Source organism: Carcharhinus amblyrhynchos, chromosome 13 (assembly GCF_965287045.1).
Source record: "Carcharhinus amblyrhynchos chromosome 13, sCarAmb.v2.hapA, whole genome shotgun sequence".
NCBI classification, from domain to species: Eukaryota; Metazoa; Chordata; class Chondrichthyes; order Carcharhiniformes; family Carcharhinidae; genus Carcharhinus; species Carcharhinus amblyrhynchos.
The window spans coordinates 67,961,639-67,982,978 of NC_137336.1; the positions used below are offsets into that span (position 1 = coordinate 67,961,639).

At 44.4% G+C, this 21,340-nt stretch overlaps 1 protein-coding gene across 1 annotated transcript in view; it reads right to left on the bottom strand.

Moving 5' to 3' along the window:
* Positions 1 to 21,340, bottom strand: part of LOC145351309 (ran-binding protein 17-like) — a 925,757-nt gene that overhangs the window by 248,632 nt on the left and 655,785 nt on the right. Inside the window, exon 21 of the mRNA XM_080200932.1 lies at positions 8,234 to 8,341. Coding sequence (XP_080057058.1) covers positions 8,234 to 8,341 — 108 coding nt within the window. The remainder of the gene's footprint in view (positions 1 to 8,233; positions 8,342 to 21,340) is intronic.

Below are 21,340 nucleotides of genomic sequence, written 5' to 3' on the forward strand. Positions count from 1 at the left end.
AAGGAACAGAGTTCTGAAAGCTCTTGATTTCAAATAAACCTGTTGGACTTTAACTTGGTGCTGTGAGACTTCTTGCTGATTGACAGTCTTATGCTTTTTAGTCAGCATACAGTCAGTTTTCTTTGTTGCTCTTTTCCTTCATGGTTGAATGCATCTGAATTAATGAACATTGGCCACCATTCTCCGAAAAGTGCTGACTTGGTGGAAGAACTATTCTAAATCCTGACTGTTCTGTCAGTTCAACTTCTCACCTGAATCTCTGCACTCTGAAGAGGTCCTAGTCGGAAATCTCATTAACAACCTGGGGGGAGAGGGGGGTTCTATTTGCACCGGAATTCAACATTCTGGAACACTGCGCCTACGCAGTGATCCCAAACTGACAACCCCCCTTTTGCTGCCCCTCCAGCCTCTCCCATGGCCTGATCGTAGCCCCACAGCAATTCCCAGGCCAGCCCTGATCCTCCCCCATGTCCCAGAGCACCTGATGCCCAGGTCCTACCCCCAAGCAGTGGCAATCCCCTCACTCTCGCAGACTCCCCCCTCCCCGGCTGATCCCCCATCCCACCTGGAGGCAGGAACTCCCCCCCCCCCGCACCCCCCATCTCCATCCCCCAAGCCCGCCCCAATCACTGCTCTCCCTCCAGCATGTGCCCCACACATGTGCAAATCCCTATTCAAGGCCAGAGATGTACGTCTCCCAACGCGACTCAACAGAAAAGTTACAGGTCGCAATGGGAGAATTGTGGTCATTGTTTCATACCTCGATGAAAATACAAAGGATGACCTGAGAGCATTTAGCTGCTCTGAGGTTGCCTGCAGTATAATTTTGCATAATCAATGGGTGCCCACCTGGTCTGGGTGAGAACTTGATTAGGGCTGGCAGGGCAGGCCAGTTGAATGGCAATAGGTGCCCATCAGGAATCCTGATTTAGCCCCAACGACGCATTCAGCGGGACAAAGGGACTCCTGTCAGCAGCAAACAGGAACAGTGAATCCCCCCCATGATCACAAGGGTGCCTTGAGTTGTCAGAGGTGCCATCAAACTGACACCAAATGGATTATCAGGAAAACACAGGATTACTTGAAGAGAAGTGTGAAGTCCTCGCACCCTAGCCACTATCTCTCTTGACATCACCAGGGAGAAGTTAATTGGACTTGATTTCATTTGTTCTTGTGGGACCGTCGCTACTGTATTTCCAAACACAACACAACTACACTTTGAGAACAATTCATTGACTGTGAAGAATTTAGTGATGTCTTGACAAACATGAAAAGGTGCAAAGTAAAGTTATTCATTGCTCTTGGTCAAAATCTTAACAGCACTGTAAAAGTATCTCCACTACAAGGACTTCTGCATTTCAAAATAAGCCCCACTACTACCTTCCCAGGAATAGTTAGGGATGGGCAATAAATGTCATGCTTGCTAGTAATCACCAAGATCAGATGGGATGCATCTTAAGATACTGAGAGATATAACAGTGGAAATTTTAAACTACTGGCCATAATCTTTCAATCCTCCTTAGATACACGGGGCTGTGTCAGAGGACTTGAGAATTGAAAATGTCATTCCACTGTTGAAAAAGGGGCTCAAGGATAAATATAGAACTAGAAGCTGGTCAGTTTAACCTTGGTAGAGTGAACATTTTTAGAAATGAAAAACCAGGACAACAGTAACAGTAACTTGGACAAGTTAATTTGGACAAGTGGCACAGTTGCACAGAAGGTTGGTAAAGGTAATACAGTTGATTAGGTCTATGTTGACTATTTGGACAAAGTGCCAATCAGCCCCCAAAGCAACATTCTGAATTTGATTTAAGCTTCCTTTGTAAGTCTTCTCTTTTTGTTAGTGCCTCTTTAAATAGTTGTCAATCAAATGAGTTTATCTGTTAATTAAACTAGTTTACTGGTACTCAAAGAGTATAATAGATTCATCAGTAAAGGGACAGTAGCTGCATGAATACAAAGTTGGCTGAGTAACAAGATACAGGGGTGGGGAAGGGAACAGTTGTTTTTTGGACTGGAGGCTGGTATAAAGTGGGGTTCCCCAGGACCATTGTTTTTCTTGATAATATAAGCATGATCTAGAATTGGTGCACAGAACACAATTTCAAAGTTTGCAGAAGACAAAATACTTTGAAGTATTGTGAGCTGCGAGGAAAATAGTGATGGACTTTGAGATGACACACACAGGCTGGTAGAATGGGTAGACATATAGCAGGTGAAATTTATTGTGCACAATGTGAAATGATACATTTTCACAGGAAGAACATGGAGGGTCAAAATTAAATAAAGGCAGAATTCTAAGGCAGCACAGGAAGAGAGAGTGCTCGGGGTACTTATAATTGTTCAAAATGACAGGTTTGTTAAGAAAGTGGTTAAAAAAAACCCCGGAATCCTGGGCTTTATAAATAGAAGCCTAGAGGACAAACGCAAAGAGGTTTGATGAACCTTTATGGAACACCAAGTTTCCTTCAGGTGTACGTGTTTCCTCAAAAGATGTACAGGTTAGGTGGATTAGCGTTGCTGAATTGTCCCTTAGTGTCCAGAGATGTGCAAGCCAGGTAAGCCACAGTAAATGCAAGTGGTTATGGATTCTGGGTGGTGGCTGGTTAGAATGCTCTTTCGGAGATTCAGTGCAGGCTCGATGGGCTGAATGGGTCCTTCTGTTCTGTAGGGATTCTCTGGTACTCTTCTTGCACTGTCACAGTGGTCTTTCATTTTCCAGCCCTTTCACAGAGGAAGCTGTTCAGACTCTAGACCTGCCTTACATTAGTCTTATGGACTCTGATGTGGCCTTGCTTTCCTTTGTTTCCATAGAAAACAACAGAGATTTATTATTTTTAATAACTCATGTTTCCTATGGAAGAAAATGATTGAGAGGTGAGATGGAAAGGCCGTGGGATCACTGCCGCAAGATCAGGTGCCCTGATAAGAAGGTCAAAGCCCAGACATCAGTGACAATCTAATTTTACAACAGGACTGATCTATGCTGCTTTAATGTTGCCACTTGGCCTTGGCTGCTGAATTATTACTGTTATTAAGTAGCTTTCTCTAAAGTAATTTGCTTCCCACCAATCTTTCTTCACTAATTTTCTTCCCACTTGTCCATCCTGGGATACACCCAGGGATCATCTTGGATCATCTCCAAGGGGGTACAATTTATATACCAGCCTCAACTGTTGAATGCCTGCTAGGAACAGGACAGTGGAACGATGTTCACAACCTAAAACTTCCAAGCACAGGTGTCAGGAAGAAGAATAATCTATCCCTGACTAACACAAGTGTATTCAGTCTGATTGTAGCATTGTTGATGGGTCATTTTCAGCAGAGGCAAGCCAGCTCTGGACAGACAGAGGGCAGAACATATGACATATTGCCTCAGAGTTATCAATTGGATAAACTCCCAGTGGTATCAATGCAGTCAGCACACAACAATAGTTAAATGTAGACATTGCACAATTTAGTCACTTGGCTACTATATCTATTTCTCTGTCAGTGGCTTTTCCTCTTAATATATGCCACCTCATTTATTTTCTTAATTGTAATTTCTTACTTTTTCCAATTTATATTCCTTTGTTTTTCAACTCTTTGTCAAACTGTCCATTTCAATTCCCTATGTTGCTTTAAACATTTTAAATAGATCACCTTGAGGTGACCTTTTATGAGATGGCTATTACACCCTTTGATGGGTTAACAATAATAGAAGGCTGGCTACCTTCTCTCACACACTACACGTCACTCAAGAAATTCATGGCACATTAGAGTAGAGAAAGAATGGAATTTTTAAGTCTTAGTTTCCACCAGAATGGTGGGGCCAGTTGTGGGAGAGGAACATGAATGATGAAGAAGAGCGATTTGCCTCGCTATTTAACTGAGCCACAACACTGGAATCCCATTTCTGGATTCCTCAACCAATTGGGATCACACACTGGATCAGTTAAAAGAAGAATTCTAATTAAAGAGACCCTAGCTGCCATCATAAAGGTCTCAAAGACAAATGGAGTTTGAAGGTTCTGCAAAAATTGGAATGGAGAAGAGACATGGGAAAACTGTCTCCCTGGTTTCATTCTGGAGGTCTTTCTGCAAGGATCTGCCAGGGAGCACTGAGATGAGATCTCCTTAGGACAGGAGGAGATGGGCAACTCCTCCAACTAAACAGGTGAGGTCAGAAATGATTAACAAAGTCAGCAGCAGGAGCATGCTTCCTTCCACCAGGAGACAGTGCACCAAGAAGGTCCAGGACCTCAGAGGGGATAGGAGAGCTGAGTGATACCTTCAAGTACTGAATACCACATTTTGACTTCCCCAGCATTCACTTTGAGCGCCTTTCAGGTCAGCTCTATCTGCAGTTGCATTCTTGCTACAGGCATTTCACATCGTCATCTGAGGGCCAACACTCGCATTCATCCCATCACTCTCCACAAAGGCAACATGGTGGCACAGTGGTTAGCACTGCAGCCTCACAATGCCAGGGACTCAGGTTCAATTCTGGCCTTCGGTGACTGTCCATGTGGAGTTTGCACATGCTCCCCATGTCTGCATGGGTTTCCAAAGGGTGCTCCGGTTTCCTCACACAGTCTTTGGACAGGTTAGGTTGAATGTCATGGTAAATTGCCCTTACTGTCAGGCGGACTACCAGCGTAAATACGAGGGGTTGTGAGGATAGTGACTGAGTGGGGTTATTGTCAGTACAGACCTGATGGGCCAAATGGTCTCCTTCTGCATTGTAGGGATTCTATGAGGTGTTGTCCTTTCCTCCTATCTACATTCAACATTGTCAACACTCTCAATACTCTGCCTCTTTCTGCACAGGAGGGGACAATACAAGGCCTTAAGAAGAGGCCTTCCAGTGACTGGTAATTTGGCAGCCACTGGAATTGCGAGCCCACCTGATCCACTGGGAAGGACGTCTTGTTTGAATTTGCTGTAGATGTGAGCAATGGCCTGCTGTGGAATCCTGAGCTTTATGAGGTATTGCTCTAACATGTTGAGAGAGCTGGTTCTCTACCTGTGGAACCTGTGTTGGAGATCTGACATCTTTCACTCTGGATCTAGTCCACACCCTCCTCCCTAAGCAACAAAAGATGGCTGAATAGAAGGCAGCTGGTGTTACTCCCTTTGTTCATCATCTAAGGTGCAAGGTGGAAATGTACAAACTGCTTTTGTGCTGTGGTGAAAGCTGGCTGCAGCAGCATGGAGCTCAAGGTGAGTGGAGTACTAGAAAATTAAAATGACTTCCAGGATTATGGAAAACATCTATCAGAGAGTGAAAGCACTCTTTGCAGTCTTTCAGCAGCATCCTCACACCTGGTCAATGGCTGCAGCTCTTCAATTTCACTGACAAATATCTTCCCAGCCTGTCAGTCAGTTTCACTGCAAAAGCTCTCCCACTGTGCATTCAACTGCTTGACCCTGACGAGTTACTGACAGCTTGGGAAATCGGTCCGCCAACTGTTAAAGCCATAATGCAGAGCTAATTTACCGTTCACATAATTTCATTATTTGCCCGAAAGCTCTTGGGGGCTTACCGCTTGTCTTCAAACTCCCTGAGGTGAGGAGGATTTCTTTTACATATAATTTAAGAGCAGGAATAAGCCACTCTGCCTCTCACGCTTGCTCCACTATTCAATCAGATCGTGGCTGATATGATTATGGCATCAACCCAAAATTCTGCCTACTCCCAACAATCTTTGGAATTCTCTATCCCATAGGGTTGTGGAGGCTTAGTCACTGAGCATGTTTAAGACAGAGATTGGATTGAATCAAATTGATTTTTCATTGTCACATGTATTGGGATACAGTGAAGAGTACTGTTTCTTACAAGCTATACAGACAAAACATAGTTTTCATAGAGTACACAGGGAGAAAGAAAGAATAGGGTGCAGAATATAGTGTTGCAGTTGCTGATAGGGTGAAGAGAAAGATCAATTTAAGATGTGGTAGGACCGTCCAAACACCAATGTCAGCAGGGAAGAAGCCGTTCTAGAGTCTGTTGGTATGTGTTTTCTGTATCTTTTTCCTGCCATATGAAGGTTGAAGAGAGTATGACCAGGGTGAGTGGGGGCCTTGATTAAGATGGTTACTTTCTCAAGGCAGTGGGAAATGTAGATGGAGTCAATGGATGGGAGACTGGTTTGCAAGATGGACTGGGCTACATTCACAACTCTTTGTAATTTCTTGCAGGCTTGGTCAGAGCAGGAGCTATACCAAGTTATGATACATCCGGAAAAGAAACATCTATGAAACTCTATGAAACATCTTTAAAAATTAGTAAGTGTTGTATTGTCAGATTTCCTTAGTCTTCTGAGAAAGAAGAGGGCTTTCTTAACTATAAAGTTGGTGTGCACGGACCAGGCCAAATTGTTGGTGATCTGAACACTAAGAAACTTGAAGCTCTCGACAATCTCCACTTCATCACCTTTGTTGTAGGCTGGGGCATGTCTTCCATCACATTTCCTGAAGTTGATGACTATCTCCTTCATTTTACTGACACTGAGGGACAGATTATTGTCACAGCACCATTTTGCCAGATTCTCTACCTCTTTCCTGTACTCCATCTTATCATTGTTTGATATCTGACCCTCTACAGCCGTGTCATCAGCAAACTTGAAAATGGAGTTGGAGCAGAATTTGGTCACAGAGCCATTAGTGCATAAGGCGAATAGTAAGGGGCCAAGGATACAGCCTTGCGGAGCACCAGTGTTGAGGATAATCATGGAAGAGATATCATTTCCTGACCTGGGTTAGGAAGTCTAGTCATAGAGGTAGGAGCTAAGTCCTTGTCACGAAGTTTGGAGATAAGTTTTGCTAAGATAAAAGTGTTAAAGGCTGAACTGTAATCAATAAAAAGGAGTCTGACATAAGTGTCCTTGTCCAGGTGTTCCAGATTTGAGTGTATAGCCAGAGAAATAGCATTTGCTGTGGATCTGTTGTGGCGGTAAGCGAACAGTAGTGGATCCAGGCAATCTGGAAGGCTGGAATTGATTTGTGCTATGACTAACCTTTCAAAGCACTTCATGATGATGGATGTCAGAGCCACCAATGACCGTTATTAGGGCACATTGCCTGGCTTTTCTTTGGTGTAGGGATGATAGTTCTCTTTTTGAAGCAGGTAGGGACTTCAGATCCAAGTAGGGAGAGGTTAAAGATGTCTGCGAATACCTCCACCAGCTGGTCCATGCAGGATCTGAGTGCTTGCCCAGGTGCCCCATCTGGGCCAGTCGCTTAACGAGGGTTAACTTTCAAGAAGGCCGATCTAACATCTGCAATGATGATTTTGGATATCGGTTTGACTGAGGCCATCAGGGTGGATGACATTCTCTTGCTGATCCTCTGCTCAAAACGAACACAGAATATGTTGAGCTCATACATTTTTGCCAGTGATTCTACCCATCTTCACCTTGTTGCCTGTAATGTCGTGTAAACCTTGCCATAATTGGTGGGTGTTCATGTGGCTAGCCTGGGACTATAGCTTGGTCTGGTATTGTCTCTTGGCATCTTTGATGATTCTCTGTGGATTGTATCTGAATTTCCTGTATAGGTCAGGGTTACCCGAACCAGGTTAGATTGACAGATTTCTAGATATTAAAGATATGAAGGCTTAAGTGAATAGCATGGGAAAATAGTATTCAGCTGGAAATGAGCCATGATCTAAATGAATGGCAGAGTAGGCTCCAGAGGGAGAATGGCACATTCCTTTCCTTATTTTACTCTGTTCACTTGAGTGAAATCCAGAAAACAGAAAGACAATATCAGGATACTGACCCAGTGTGGCTCCCTACACGCACCCAAATCCACCTCCACTTTTATATACCTGTTACAAACCCCCCCAACCTCTCTAATATATAAGAGAACTGGGAAAAGCAGGAACAGTGGCTGCTTTGACCTGTTTTTCTGTCTTTCAAATCAATCCAATAATTTTCACATCCCCAGAAAAGTTGCTGGGGGAAGTTCATTGTGGGGGTTCATTGTTGGCAGGGGGTTGGAGCAAAATGTATACTCTTGAGCTCTGAAAGTTATTAAAAATTACAATGAAAAATGCTAAAAATCTAAAGTAAAATCCGAAAATGCTGGCAGAGTTTGAAATGGAACAAAATGATGTCGTTGTCAGGATCTTTGGATAGAGAACAGGTGCAGAATGTTAACTATTTTTTCAGATGCATGAGCAACCTACAAGACATTTTCTGTTTTTATTTCCAGTGAGAGGTGAATATTCCCAAACATGGCTACTTACCTGTTGTGAACAAGTTCAGCCATCAGTTTCAGGATAGGTGTTGTACACAAAGGCTCATGATACCACAGCTCAATGGCACGCTGGAGGATAGAGATGTAGCCTGGATATCTGTGTGAGGCGTGTTAAGGAATGTTAACTTCTGCTGTGAAGTCTGAAACAAAGTCATTGTTCAAAAAGTATGTGATTTCTTTCTCTTCATTTGCAATAGGATGGCATGGTGGCACAGTGCTTTGTACTGCTGCCTCATAGCACCAGGGACCTGGGTTCAATTCCGACCTTGAGTCACAGTCTATGTGGAGTTTGCACATTCTCCCTGTGTCACTGTGGGTTTCCTCTGGGTGCTCTGGTTTCCTCCCACAATCCAAAGATGTGCAGGCCAGGTTGACTGGCCATGCTAAATTGACCTGAGTGTCAGGTGATTAATAGGGTAAATATTATGGGAATAGGGCCTGGGTGGCGTTGTGGTCAGTGCAGACTCGATGGGCCAAATGGCTTCCTTCTGCACTGTAGGGATTCTATGGATGATTATTGCATTAAAGGCATCACATAAATAAAAGTTGCTGTTTTTACCCAGTTCTACTTTTAAAGGACCTACATTACCCTAATTAACCTTTTACTTGTAATATAATTGCAAAATATTTTTATATTTCTCTCACAAATTTCATATTCTCTTCTTGCAGCTCTTACTTTTTTTTTCTTTGTTGTTAACTTTTTAATTCTCCCAGTTGCTTGGATCTACATTATCTTTGGTTCTTTTATATGCTCTTTTACTTCGGTGCTATCTCTCTGTTGATGATCTGGCTGTTTAATTTGTTAAGTAAAAGGGTTGCTATTGGTGCTTAAGCGAAAGTCTGCTTTGAACACTGCTCACTCACCTGTAAATTTACCTGAAAGTAGTTTTGATCAGTTTGCTCTATTTTCTGATTCATCCTGTTAACTTTACCAAATGCAGAATCTTAGTAACTATGATATAAAGTAAATGAAATTTCACTGAATTGATGATATGATACTCATTGTTAGATGACCCAACTACAGCTGCCTCATTACTTATTAACATGGGATCTACTGGTTTTTATCTTTTTTTTATTCCTTCATCGGGTGTGGGAACATTTGTTGCCCTTGAACAGGACATTTTGGAGGACAGTTAAGAATAAATCATATTTCTGTGGTCTGGTGTCACATATGAGCAGCTAAGGACAGCAGGTCTCCTAAAGGGCATAGTAGACCAAATGGTTCTTTATGACAATTAATGATAGTTTCATGGTCATCATTACCGAGGCTGGTTTTGTGTGTTCCAGATTTAATAATTGAATTTAAATTCCACAGCTGCTGTGGTGGGATTTGAACCTGTGTCTCCAGAGGATTTGACAAGGTCCCGCACAGGAGGATAGTTAGGAAGGTTCAGTCGCTAGGTATACATGGAGAGGTAGTGAATTGGATTAGACATTGGCTCAATGGAAGAAGCCAGAGAGTGGTTGTGGAGGATTGCTTCTTTGATTGGAGGCCTGTGACTAGTGGTGTGCCACAGGGATCAGTGCTGGGTCCATTGTTGTTTGTCATCTATATCAATGATCTGGATGATAATGCGGTAAATTGGATCAGCAAATTTCTTGATGATACAAAGATTGGAGGTGCAGTGGGCAGCGAGGAAGGTTTTCAAAGCTTCCAGAGGGATTTGAACCAGCTAGAGAAATGGGCTGAAAAATGGCAGATGAAGTTTAATGCAGACAATTGTGAGGTATAGCACTTTGGAAGGATAAACCAAGGTAGGACATATATGGTAGGACACTGAAGTGTGTAGTAGAACAGAGGGATTTGGGAATACAGATACATAATTCCCTAAAAGTATCACAGGGACATAGGGTCGTAAAGAGACCTTTTGGAACCTTGGCCTTTATAAATCAAAGTATTGAGTATAAAAGTTGGAGTATTATGGTGAGGCTGTATTTAGAGTATTGTGTGCAGTTTTGGTCACCTGATTGCAGGAAGGATATTAATAAGGTCGAAAGAGTACAGAGAAGGTTTACAAGGATGTTGCTGGGACTTGAGAAACTGAGTTACAGAGAAAGATTGAATAGGTTAGGACTTTATTCCCTGGACCGTAGAAGAATGAGGGGGGATTTGATAGAGGTGTATAAAATTATGACGGGTATAGATAGAGTGAATGCAAGCAGGTTTTTAACAAGACGTCTCAACTCCTGTATTCAATGCTCTGGCCAATGAAACCAAGCATGCCGAATGCCTTCTTCACCACTCTGATTCCACTTTCTAGGGGCTATGAACATGTACCCTAGACCTCTTTGTTCTGTAACTCTCCCCAACATCTTACCATTAACTGAGTAAGTCCTGTCCTGGTTCAATCTACCAAAATGCACCACCTCGCATTTGTCTAAATTAAATGTGAACTGTGATTCATCAGCCCACTGGCCCAATCGATCAAGATCCCATTGCAATTGGAGATAACTTTCTTCATTGTTCAGTATACCCCCAATCTTGCTGTCATTTGCAAACTTACTAACCATGCCCCCTATGTTCTCATCCAAATCATTAATATAAATGACAAATAAAGTGGGCCCAGCACTGATCCCTGAGGCACATCGCTGGTCACAGGCCTCCAGTTTGAAAAACAACTCTCTACAATCACCCTCTGGCTTCTGTCAAGACGTCAATTTTGTATCCATTTAGATACTTCACCCTGGATCCCGTGAGATTTAACTTTGTGCAACAACCTACCATGCGGTACTTTGTTAAAGACCTTGCTAAAGTTCATGTAGGCAACATCAACTGCAAAGCCCCTTCAAACTCAATTAAATTTGTGAGTCATGATCTTCTACTCACAAAGCCATGCTGGCTGTATTGACCTAGGATGAGAGGCTGAGTAAATTGAGTACATGTTCTCTGGAGGTTAGAAGAACGAGAGGTGATCTCATTAAAACTTCTGATGGTACATAACAAGGTAGACACTGAGAGGCTGTTTCCCTTATTTATGGAATCTACAACATGAGGACACAGTCTCAGGATAAGGGGTTATGACTAGATAAGAAGAATTTTCTTCATTCAAAGGGTTCTGAATGTTTAGAATTCTCTGTGTGAGGGTTGTGGACGCACCAATAGTGAGTATATTTAAGGCTAAAATAGATGGATTATTGATCCCTCAGGGAATCAAGGAATATGGGGAGTAGTGAAAAAGTGGAACTGAAGCAGCAGATTTACCATGATCATTTTGAATAGTAGAGCAGGTTGGAGCAGCTAACAATCGACTCTAGCTATTAAATCTTATGCTCTATGTCTCATAAACCTGAGGTCATTCAAAACTCTGCTGCCCTTGCCCTAATTCATAATAAGGGCTGGATTTTTGCCACAAAGGGGAGGTAAGCTAGCTCCAGTCGAGAAATTTTCTGACTTGGTGGTCCCACCTCGGTTAAATATACCTCAAATCATGAGATTTTTCCTCTGGGGTGGGGCTGAGGGACAGACGTGAGAGGGATTTGGGTCTGTAATCCTGGAAACGAAGCATAGGTGGCCCTGTGCGGTCACCTATGTGGTCAGGTTAGAAGGCTAATTTTGGTTCTCTCATTGAATCATCAGAGATCCATTTCCTCCCTCACCAGAGATCCATCTGACCCGCCTCCCTCCTCCTCCCCCCCACCTTGTTATCCCTTGTCTATCAGAAATCTATCTACCCGTGACTTAAACATATCCAACGAGGTAGCCTCCACCACTTCAATGGGCAGAGAATTCCAGAGATTCACCATCCTCTGAGAGAAGAAGTTCCTCCTCAACTCGGTTCTAAACTTATTTTGAGGCTGTGCCCTCTAGTTTTGGTTTCCTTTCTAAGTGGAAAGAATCTCTCTACCTCTACCCTATCTAGCCCCTTCATTATTTTATAAGTCTCTGTAAGATCCCCCCCTCAGTCTTCTAAACTCCAACGAGTACAGACCCAGTCTATTCAATCTCTCCTCATAAGCTAACCCCCCTCATCTCCGATATTAGCCTGGTGAACCTTCTCTGTACTCCCTCCAAAGCCAATGTATCCTTACACAAATAAGGGGACCAAAACTGCACACAGTACTTCAGTTGCGGCCCCACCAGTGCCTTGTGCAGTTGCAGCAAGACCTCCCTGCTTTTATGTTCTATTCCCCTCGCTATAAAGGCCAACATTCCATTCGCCTTCTTGATCACCTGCTGCACCTGCAGACTGAGTTTTTGCGATTCGTGCACAAGGACCCCCAGGTCCTTCTGCATTGTAGCATGCTGCAACTTTTCACCATTTAAATAATATTCCATCCTACTATTAAAGTCAACAATTTATTTATCTAAGTAACAGTGAACAAGTTAAATAAACTATTAACAGAATAAAACATGATTCAAATGGAATGCTGTTCAGATAAATACTATTCCCACTTATCAACAAAAGAATAGAACTTTAGTCACTCTAAATTACAATCAAGTTTTGTGTCTTCCGGAATTTTCTGGGCAATCCCCGTTGATTCTTCTTTGGTACCTTCACTATTGAGATGGTGCTTTCTTTTAAGACGTCAATGAAGTTAAGAGCTAAACTAAGAGCTGTTAGTCTGGCAGTTGCTCTCTGCTTTTGTCCCACATAGAACATAGAACATTACAGCGCGGAACAGGCCCTTCGGCCCACAATGTTGCGCCGACCAGTCTTATTTTTAAAAAAAAAACATTGACCCACTAATCTAAACCAATCCCTTTTTGTCCATAAACCTATCCACCAATCTCTTAAACGCCCCCAAACTAGGCGCATTTACAACTGCAGCAGGCAGGGCATTCCAGTCCCTCACCACCCTCTGGGTAAAGAACCTGCCCCTGACATCCGTCCTATAACTACCCCCCCTTAATTTAAAGCCGTGCCCCCTCGTGCTAGCTTTCTCCATCCGAGGAAACAGGCTATCACCATCCACCCTATCTAAACCTCTAATCATCTTATATGTTTCTATTAGATCCCCTCTTAGCCGCCTTCTTTCCAGTGAAAACAACCCCAAATCCCTCAGTCTCTCCTCATAGGACCTCCCCTGCATACCAGGCAACATCCTGGTAAACCTCCTCTGCACCCTCTCCAAAGCCTCCACATCCTTCCTGTAATGTGGGGACCAGAACTGCACACAGTACTCCAAGTGCGGCCGCACCAGAGTTGTGTACAGTTGCAACATGACGCTGCGACTCCTAAATTCAATCCCCCTACCAATAAACGCCAAGACACCGTACGCCCACTGTCCTTTTATACCTGTGATGAAATATCGATATCCCCCACAATAGAACATAAGAACATAAGAAATAGGAGCAGGAGTAGGCCATCTAGCCCTTCGAGCCTGCCCCGCCATTCAATAAGATCATGGCTGATCTGTCGTGGCTCAGTTCCACATTCCCGCCCACTCCCCATAACCCTTAATCCCCTCGCTTATCAAAAACCCATCAACCTGCGTCTTAAAAATATGTTGCGAGGCAGCCTCCACCACTAGGAGAGATCCTAGGTTGCCAAAACCATCAAATTTAAATTTAATGGGTTCTTGATATCTAAGTGCCTAATTCAAATTGACTGGCTGAATTTTTAAAAAAATTCAAAGCCTGAAAAAGCATGTTGAAAGCCTACGGCCTTGATAACACTGCTGCTTGGCCTTTCGATACAAATTTTGGATGTTTCATTTTTGGGCACTTTATATGTACTTGCATTTTTTTTAACTTTCTAAGCACAGAAAAAGCACCACCTTTCTTAAGGGACCATGCAATGCTTTTTCCCCTACCATTTTAGAATTTTACAAACACCAATCGACAATCACTCAACAACAATCGCAACAATATGAACAGAAATCCAGTCAGCTGAATGAATTCTTTTCTGTGCTGTAACATTTGATACAAGTAGTGAATTTCAGCAGTCTCTCCAACCTTGGAGAATATTATGTCCCTCTTGAAATCCATGTATGGGTATTTTCAACCATGAAACCTTGATTAGCTGTTGGGAATGGAAACCTAAAAGGTTTTAAGGGTAATGAAATGCAGGGTGTGTAGATGGGGTGAAGATACAGATCAGCCATGGTTTGATTGAATGGCTGAACCAGCTGACAGTTTTTACAACCTGTACAATTCCTGTGTTCCTATGAGGCGATGACAGATTTTATCTTATCTGAATCCTCTTGAAGTTAGCCAAGTTTTAAAGTTTATTTATTGTCACATGTAGGGTTATATTAACATGCAATGAAGTTACTGTGAAAATCCCCTAGTCGCCGACTCTGGCGCCTGTTCAGGTACACTGAGGGAGAATTCAGCATGGCCATTGCACCTAACCAGCATATCTTTCGGATTGTGGGGGGAAACTGGAGCAGCCAGAGGAAACCCACATAGACATGGGGAGAATGTGCAGACTCCGCCTCGACAGTGACCCAAACTGGGTATCAAACTCGAGTCCCTGGCGCTGTGAGGCATCAGTGCTAACCACAGTGCCACCAAGCTGCCCCAAAGCCAATGCTTTTAGCTGATACCCTGGCTGACATAACTCAAGTTGATTTGAGCTTGAGTTTCTGCTCTGTACCTTACCATTACACAATATTTAATTTGTTTATTTTGATGATAATAGTAGTTTATTTCTTTTTATATAGCAGCACATTATAAAATCCGCATACTCCCAGATGATCGTAGGCTGGTGGTGATTTAATCTGAGGGTCACCACACCTCAGGTGAGGGGTAAGGTTGAAAAGATGGGCCTTCATGAATAATTCAGTCAGTACAGGAATTGAACCTGTGCTGTTGGTGTCACTCTGAATTACTAACCAGCCGTTTGGCCAACTGAGCTAAACACCCATGATACATGCAGTAATAGCTGTTCAGTAATGCTTATGCAGTCATGATCTAGTCTTAATCAGACCATAAGACACAGCAGCAGAATTAGAGCACTCGGTCCATCAAATCTGTTCCACCGTTCAATCATGGCTGATATTTTTCTCATCCCCATAAGCCCTGATCACCTGATTAATCAAGAACCTATCTATCTCTGTCTCAAAGACACTCAATGGTCTCCACAGCATTCTGTGGCAAAGAGTTCCACAGATTCACCACTCTCTGGCTGAAAAAAATCCTCATCTCTGTTTTAAAGGATCATCCCTTTAGCCTGAGGTTATGCCTTCCGGTTCTACTTTTTCCTACCAGTGGAAACATCCTCTTCACGTCCTCTCTATCCAGGCCTCACAGTATCTTGTAAGTTTTGGATGAATGAATCATTAATTATACCCAACTCATTCTCTGATCTTTTATTATTTTATAATATGAAGACTATTTCAAACTGTTCTCCAGAGCCATGTATCCTGTGCCCAAAGTACAAAATTGTATTTAGTTTTTAGTAAAATTACACTAAATTGGCAATCTCACTCAGTCACGTCATAGGATGGCTGATGTGAACAAAGGAAGAATGTCACATAGTGCAGCTGGGGCCTCTCTTTTCAGTTCGGGCTTATGCATACAATTAAGGTTACACTGCATGAAAACGTGCTGAGAGTGCTTGACTCGAGCACTGAGTGCCTGAAATGGAGAATTCTAACCTCAGCAGTGCCAAACCTTACCCCAAGAAGCACACAAGAAAAGATTCAGCATCAATGAAAGAAGTTCAACAAATGAAAGCTTGGTTGTGAAAAGAAACAAGAGGGTCATGTAATGGCAAAAGTGTAACGGTACTGAAGAAAACCATCAGTGTTTGAGCATCAGAGACTGCAATCTACCTGATCAGATATTGTGTGTGGGACAGAGGAGAATGGTTTTTAAGCAACATGGTGAAAATAGTCAGGGAGAGTGAAAACAGTCAAATTCCCACCAGTTGATTGATGATCATAACTGCCACCTAAGTGCCTGGATATTACTGTCTTTCAGGAACTGATAAATGGAAAACGCAGAATAAAAGATTAATACAAGACTCTGCTTCAGATCTTTGCCATGGGATACTGTACAGAAAACCACTGACAATTATATTTACAGGAATACATGATAATGGGATAATGGGCCAGGGAGATCCTTGAACAAAGAAAACTACAGCACAGGAACAGGCCCTTCGGCCCTCCAGCACCAACCACGCTGCCTGACTTAACTAAAACCCTCTACCCTTCCAGGGACCATATCCCTCTATTCCCATCCTAGTCATATAATTGCCAAGATGCCCTTTAAAAGTCACTACCGTATCTGCTTCCACTACCTCCCCGGCAATGAGTTCCAGGCAGCCACTACTCTCTGTAAAAAATCTGCCCCGTACATCTTCTTGAGACCTTGCCCCTCACACCTATGCCCCCTTGTAATTGACTCTTCCACTCTGGGAAAAAGCTTCTGACTATCCATCTGTCCATGCCTCTCATAATCTTGTAGACTTCTATCAGGTCGCCCCTCAACCTCCGTCGTTCCAGTGAGAATAAATCAAGTTTCTCCAATCTCTTCTCATAACTAATGCCCTACAAAGCAGGCAACATCCTGGTAAATCTTTTCTTTACCCTCTCCAAAGCCTCCACAACCTTCTGGTAGTGTGGCAACCCAGAATTGAACACTATGGGCCTGATTTCACCAGCAACTTGCGCCTGTTTTCAGGCGCGAAATTGTGGTAAAATCGATATGAGGCCTTTATCGTGATCTGCACCCGAGTCCAAGCAGATCACGACTTTACCGAGACCGGCAAATGGCGTGGATCCGTTCCGCACCCAAATCGGGCACAACGACGATTTAAATGCATTTAAATTGAATTAACGAACTGCCCATCCAACTCTATCAGTATTTCCTCCTTTACTACTATGTTCGCTGATCCAGGACCGCGCCATTACAGACCTGCTAAATAAAAGTCTGAGTCGGTGCTCCAGCCTCTGAAGAGGGCCTTTAGTGTTTCCAACGACTCTCTGACTCAGATCAGTGGTGGGGATGGGGGTGGAGGCGGGTCAGATCATTCTCTGGTTAGAGCGGGGAGGAGGGGAGTGAGGTCAAATCGCTGTCTGGTGTGGGGGGAGGAGGGGAGCAAGGTCAGATCGCTGTCTGGTTGGGAGGGGCGGAGGGGAATGAGGTCAGATTGCTGTCTGGTGTGGGGGGAGGAGGGGAGCGAGGTCAGATCGCTGTCTGGTGTGGGGGGAGGAGGGGAGCGAGGTCAGATCGCTGTCTGGTGTGGGGGGAGGAGGGGAGCAAGGTCAGATCGCTGTCTGGTTGGGAGGGGCGGAGGGGAATGAGGTCAGATTGCTGTCTGGTTGGGAGGGAAGCAGGGGAGTGAGGTCAGATGGATCTCTGGTGGGGGGGGAGAGGGAGGCGGGTCAGATGGATCTCTGGTGAGGGAGGAAATGGACCTCTGATGGGGGGAGGCAGATGGACCTCTGGTGGGGGGGCAGATGGATCTCTGTTGGGGAGAATGGATCTCTGGTGGGGGGGGCAAATGGATCTCTGTTGGGGAGAATGGATCTCTGGTGGGGGGGGCAGATGGATCTCTGTTGAACAGGCAATGTTGCAATGAGGGAAACAGGACAGCTGTGACTTGAATGAATGGGGCAACTATTGATCAATTAGATCAACATCGAACATTATCAGCACAAGGACTGGGAAGGAAGAGGAAATCAGATTGGGGGAATCCAATGTCAAATCTGGCACAGAAAAAGAAATAAAGAGAGGGAAAGGAGACTTACAGAAAAATAACAATACATTTTACATTTATAAATTTCTCAACTTAAAATTCAAAGGAATAGTTGTAATAGTTAATTTTCAATGCAAGAGTTGACTGACAGTCAAATACTATCATGTCATTGATATGGTAATTAGACTGAAATGTGGGCGTGTATGGGATGCCAGGGAGGGGTAGTGCCTCTGGTGGGGGAACATGTCGCGTCCTTTCAGGGCAGATTGTCCACCCTTTGTCCCCACCTGGCACTCAGCTCTCACCTGTGGTTCCCCGCATGCGACAGTGGCCACACCCCAGGCAACGGCTTCGACAAGCCGGCTAAACCAGGTGAGGGTAGCCGATGGGTCTCAACCCTTGGTGAGATAGGGAGATGTCTATCCCAGCATGTGAAGACAGACTCTGGCGGATTAAGCGGACGAGACCAATAAGGTCCAATGGTCAAGAAGGCAGTCCCTGCAAGTGTCATGGAACGCAAAGAGGACAAGACACAGAAGACGTCCTGGTCATCCACTGTGCCTAGTCCCATCTCCAGCCATCTTGACTCTTGTCTTGCCACTGGATCTAGATGGGAATTGGGCAGAGAGAGTGAGGCTGACACTGTGCAACTCTCCCTCACTTTAATCCAAATCAAGCACTCGTCTCGACACCATCATCATCATCATGTGAACTGTTCAACCCTTGAAGTCCTGAGGTGATGGGTGAGCAACGAAGCAGCAGCTGTGGATACACTGGGAGCTGTAGACATGGACCTGCACACAGGCGGCTCAGGTCTAATCGTCGTTTTCCATTGACTGAAGCAGCAGTGAAACTCGGCATCTACCTGGGTGACTGAGCAGTCATCTTCAGGAACGCACTGCTCACCTCTGTAGAATGAGGAAGGGGCTTTAAACATTGCCTGCTTCATTACACCCTGGCCAGTTTACCGCGGCTGGTGGGATCCCATCTTGCGGTCGAACAAACAAAATAAAACACAAGGTGACACCGCTCTCCATTGGCACTTGGAATATGCGCACGCTTTTGGACAACCCTACAGCAGACAGACCAGAGAAAAGAACAGCCTTAGTTGCCAGAAAGCTTGCAAGATACAACATTGACATTGCAGCACTGAGTGAAACTCGTCTTGCCAACGTAGGTCAGTTGACTGAAACTGGAGATGGACATTTTTCTGGAGCGGTTGCCGCAGCGATGAGCGTTGTGGTGCTGGAGTTGGATTCGCCGTCAGGAGTCACCTTGTTTGGAAACTTGATAGTCTACCCAAGGGTGTGAGCGACCAGCTTATGACATTACAGCTTCCGCTACAGAACAGAAGTCAAGCCATCCTGATCAGCACCTATACCCCCACAATGAATAAGCCAGATGAGATGAAAGACAAGTTTTATGAAGATCTAGATGCCCTACTATCAGCAGTGAACAGTATCGACATGCTGATCTTGCTTGGCGATTTCAATGCAACCTGGCAGGGAGTCATTGGGAGGCATGGAGTGGGCAAGTAATGGCCTACTCTTAATGGAGACCTGTGCAGCACACGACCTCCTCATCACCAACACAACCTTCCGTCTGCCTACCTGTAACAAGACCTCTTGGCTGACACCCGCTGTAAGCATCTTATTGACTATGTCATTGTCAGGAGAAAAGACAGGCAGGATGTCAGAGTGACCAAGGCGATGTGTGGCACTGACTGCTGGACAGATTGTCTCCAAAATGAGGCTCAGCATCAGACCCAAGAGGCGACCACAAGGAAGCAAGGTTATGAAAAGAATCAATGCGGCCAAGCTAAAGAACCCCAGCATAGCTTCAGCACTGGCTGAAGACTTAGAAATCAAGCTTGTGACATGCACCTCGCAGGCAGCGCTGAGGACAACTGGGAACGCTTCAGGGATGCTGTCTATACATCTGCATTGAAGATGCTTGGGCCCTCTACCGCCAGAAGCATGACTGATTTGATGAGAATGATGAGGAGATACGGGCTCTACTTGTTGAAAAGCAACGTCTTCACTGGGCCTGTCAGAACGAGTAAAAAGTCTGACAACACCAGGTTTTAGTCCAACCTATTTATTTGATAATATACTCACAAGCTTTCGGGGTTAGCCCCTTCGTCAGATGAATGGAGCGTTCTGGCCTCAGACAGAGCATATAAAGCACAGACAGTTTAGAGATTACTGATTAGAATGCGAATCCTTACACCTAACCTGCTGTTCAAGACCTGAAGTGGCTGATAATGTGAGTGGAAGGAGCACTGAGTCAGAACGACCCATCATCAGCTGCCAAGAAAAATGCTTTTACCAGTGCTCACAGGACAGTCCAGAATAAAATGCAGGATGCTTGGCTGAGCTCCAAGGCAGATGAAATACAGGGATACGCCGACAGAAACGGCTTGAAACGGTTCTATGAAGCCCTCAACACTCTCTACAGACCTCAATCTCTCAGGAGTTCCCCCTCCTGAGTACAGATGGTACAACTCTCATTACAGAGAAGGCTCAGATCCTGCAGAGATGGGCTGAACATTTTGAAGCCGTCCTCAACTGACCGTCATCTATTAACGATGAGGCCATAGATAGGATTCCCCAGGTTGATATCAACAGCGCCTTGGATGATCCACCGTTAGTAGCCAAAGTCATGAAAGCTGTCAGCCAGCTATCCAGTGGCAAAGCTCCAGGGGCAGATGCCATACCCGCAGAGATCTATAAAGCTGCACTCAGAAGCTCACCGAGTTGTTCCAGTCCTTTTGGAAGCAAGGATCCATTTCGCAGGAACTTAAAGATGCTTCCATCGTACACCTCTACAACAGCAATCGGCAAGTATGTGACAACCACCGAGGAATCTCGTTGCTCTCCATCACAGGAAAAACCCTCGATAGAGTGCTGCTAAATCGTCTGGTCCCTCATCTGGAGCTGGGCCTGCTTCCAGAGTCACAGTGTGGCTTCCGCGAAGGTCATGGGACTATTGACATGATTTTTGCTGCACGCCAACTTCAGGAGAGGTGTCAGGAGCAGAATCGCGAGCTCTACACAACCTTTGTTGACCTTGCAAAAGCCATTGACACTGTAAGCCGACAAGGCCTGTGGAGAATCATGTCAAAGTTCGGCTGCCCTCCCAAATTCATTCAGATGGTACGCCAGTTTCATGATGGCATGATGGCCAGAGTACTGGGTAGCTGAGAATCCTCTGAGGCATTCCCAGTCACCAATGGCATCAAACAGGGCTGTGTGCTCGCACCCACATTATTCAGAATGATGTGTATTGCCATGCTGAATGATGTCTTCCAGGACAGTGTTGCTGGAATCAGCCTCAAGCACAGAGTGCTGGATGTACATTCTTGCATTTTAAATGTTCAGAACCTTGCTGGAACCTATTCTGCTAGTAGTAAAACAACAAAAGTAATATTAAACTTAAAATAAAATAATCAATGCAAGAGTCATTGGAAAATTGGCAGGGACAACAATCTGAGCACAGTTGAGATGGTC